This window comes from Micropterus dolomieu, linkage group LG08, assembly GCF_021292245.1.
Source record: "Micropterus dolomieu isolate WLL.071019.BEF.003 ecotype Adirondacks linkage group LG08, ASM2129224v1, whole genome shotgun sequence".
Lineage (NCBI taxonomy): Eukaryota > Metazoa > Chordata > Actinopteri > Centrarchiformes > Centrarchidae > Micropterus > Micropterus dolomieu.
The window spans coordinates 1,300,059-1,300,714 of record NC_060157.1 but is presented as its reverse complement, the minus strand read 5'-3'; the positions used below and the strand labels follow the sequence as shown (position 1 = coordinate 1,300,714).

At 50.2% G+C, this 656-nt stretch overlaps 1 protein-coding gene across 1 annotated transcript in view; it reads right to left on the bottom strand.

Moving 5' to 3' along the window:
• Window positions 1-239: 239 nt before the first annotated feature.
• The window catches only part of LOC123975430, a 25,732-nt gene continuing 25,315 nt past the window's right edge, over window positions 240-656 (bottom strand). Inside the window, exon 10 of the mRNA XM_046056904.1 lies at window positions 240-320. Coding sequence (XP_045912860.1) covers window positions 255-320 — 66 coding nt within the window. The 3' untranslated portion in view covers window positions 240-254. The remainder of the gene's footprint in view (window positions 321-656) is intronic.

Here is a 656-nt window from a genome sequence, read left to right as displayed (position 1 = left end):
CATTAAAAACAACACAGAAAAAGAAAATAACTTTTATTAATAAAAAACAAACAACTTCCAGGTTTCTGTCTCACAAACAAACCACAGAAGAAGTCAGCAGCTGATTATCAGAATAGGTGCGTTTGACTTAACATGATGCATGCTGGTTAGAACTTGTGTCCGACTTTCGCCGGCGCTGCAAAACGTCACCGTGTCCCTTGCGGGAGGAAGGCGGCTGCACAAAGTTGGAACACACTTGACATCAGTCGTTGATCTCAGCTCACGCAGGCAGAATGCGTCTGACTTGACGGCGCCGTTTGTATCCCCGCCCCTGCTGTCACCTGCAGCTCAGGTTAGACCATCGAGTCGGCGAAAGTCAGAGAGACAGACAGGCGAGCAGAGAGACAGACAGGGAGACAGAGAGACAGACAGAGAGACAGACGAGCAGAGAGACAGACAAGCAGAGAGACAGAGAGACGAGCAGAGAGACAGACAAGTGAGCAGAGAGACAGACAGAGAGACAGACAAGTGAGCAGAGAGACAGACAGACGAGCAGAGAGACAGACAGAGAGACAGACAAGTGAGCAGAGAGACAGACAGAGAGACAGACAGAGTGGGCAGAGAGACAGACAAGTGAGCAGAGAGACAGACAGACGGGCAGAGAGACAGACAGAGAG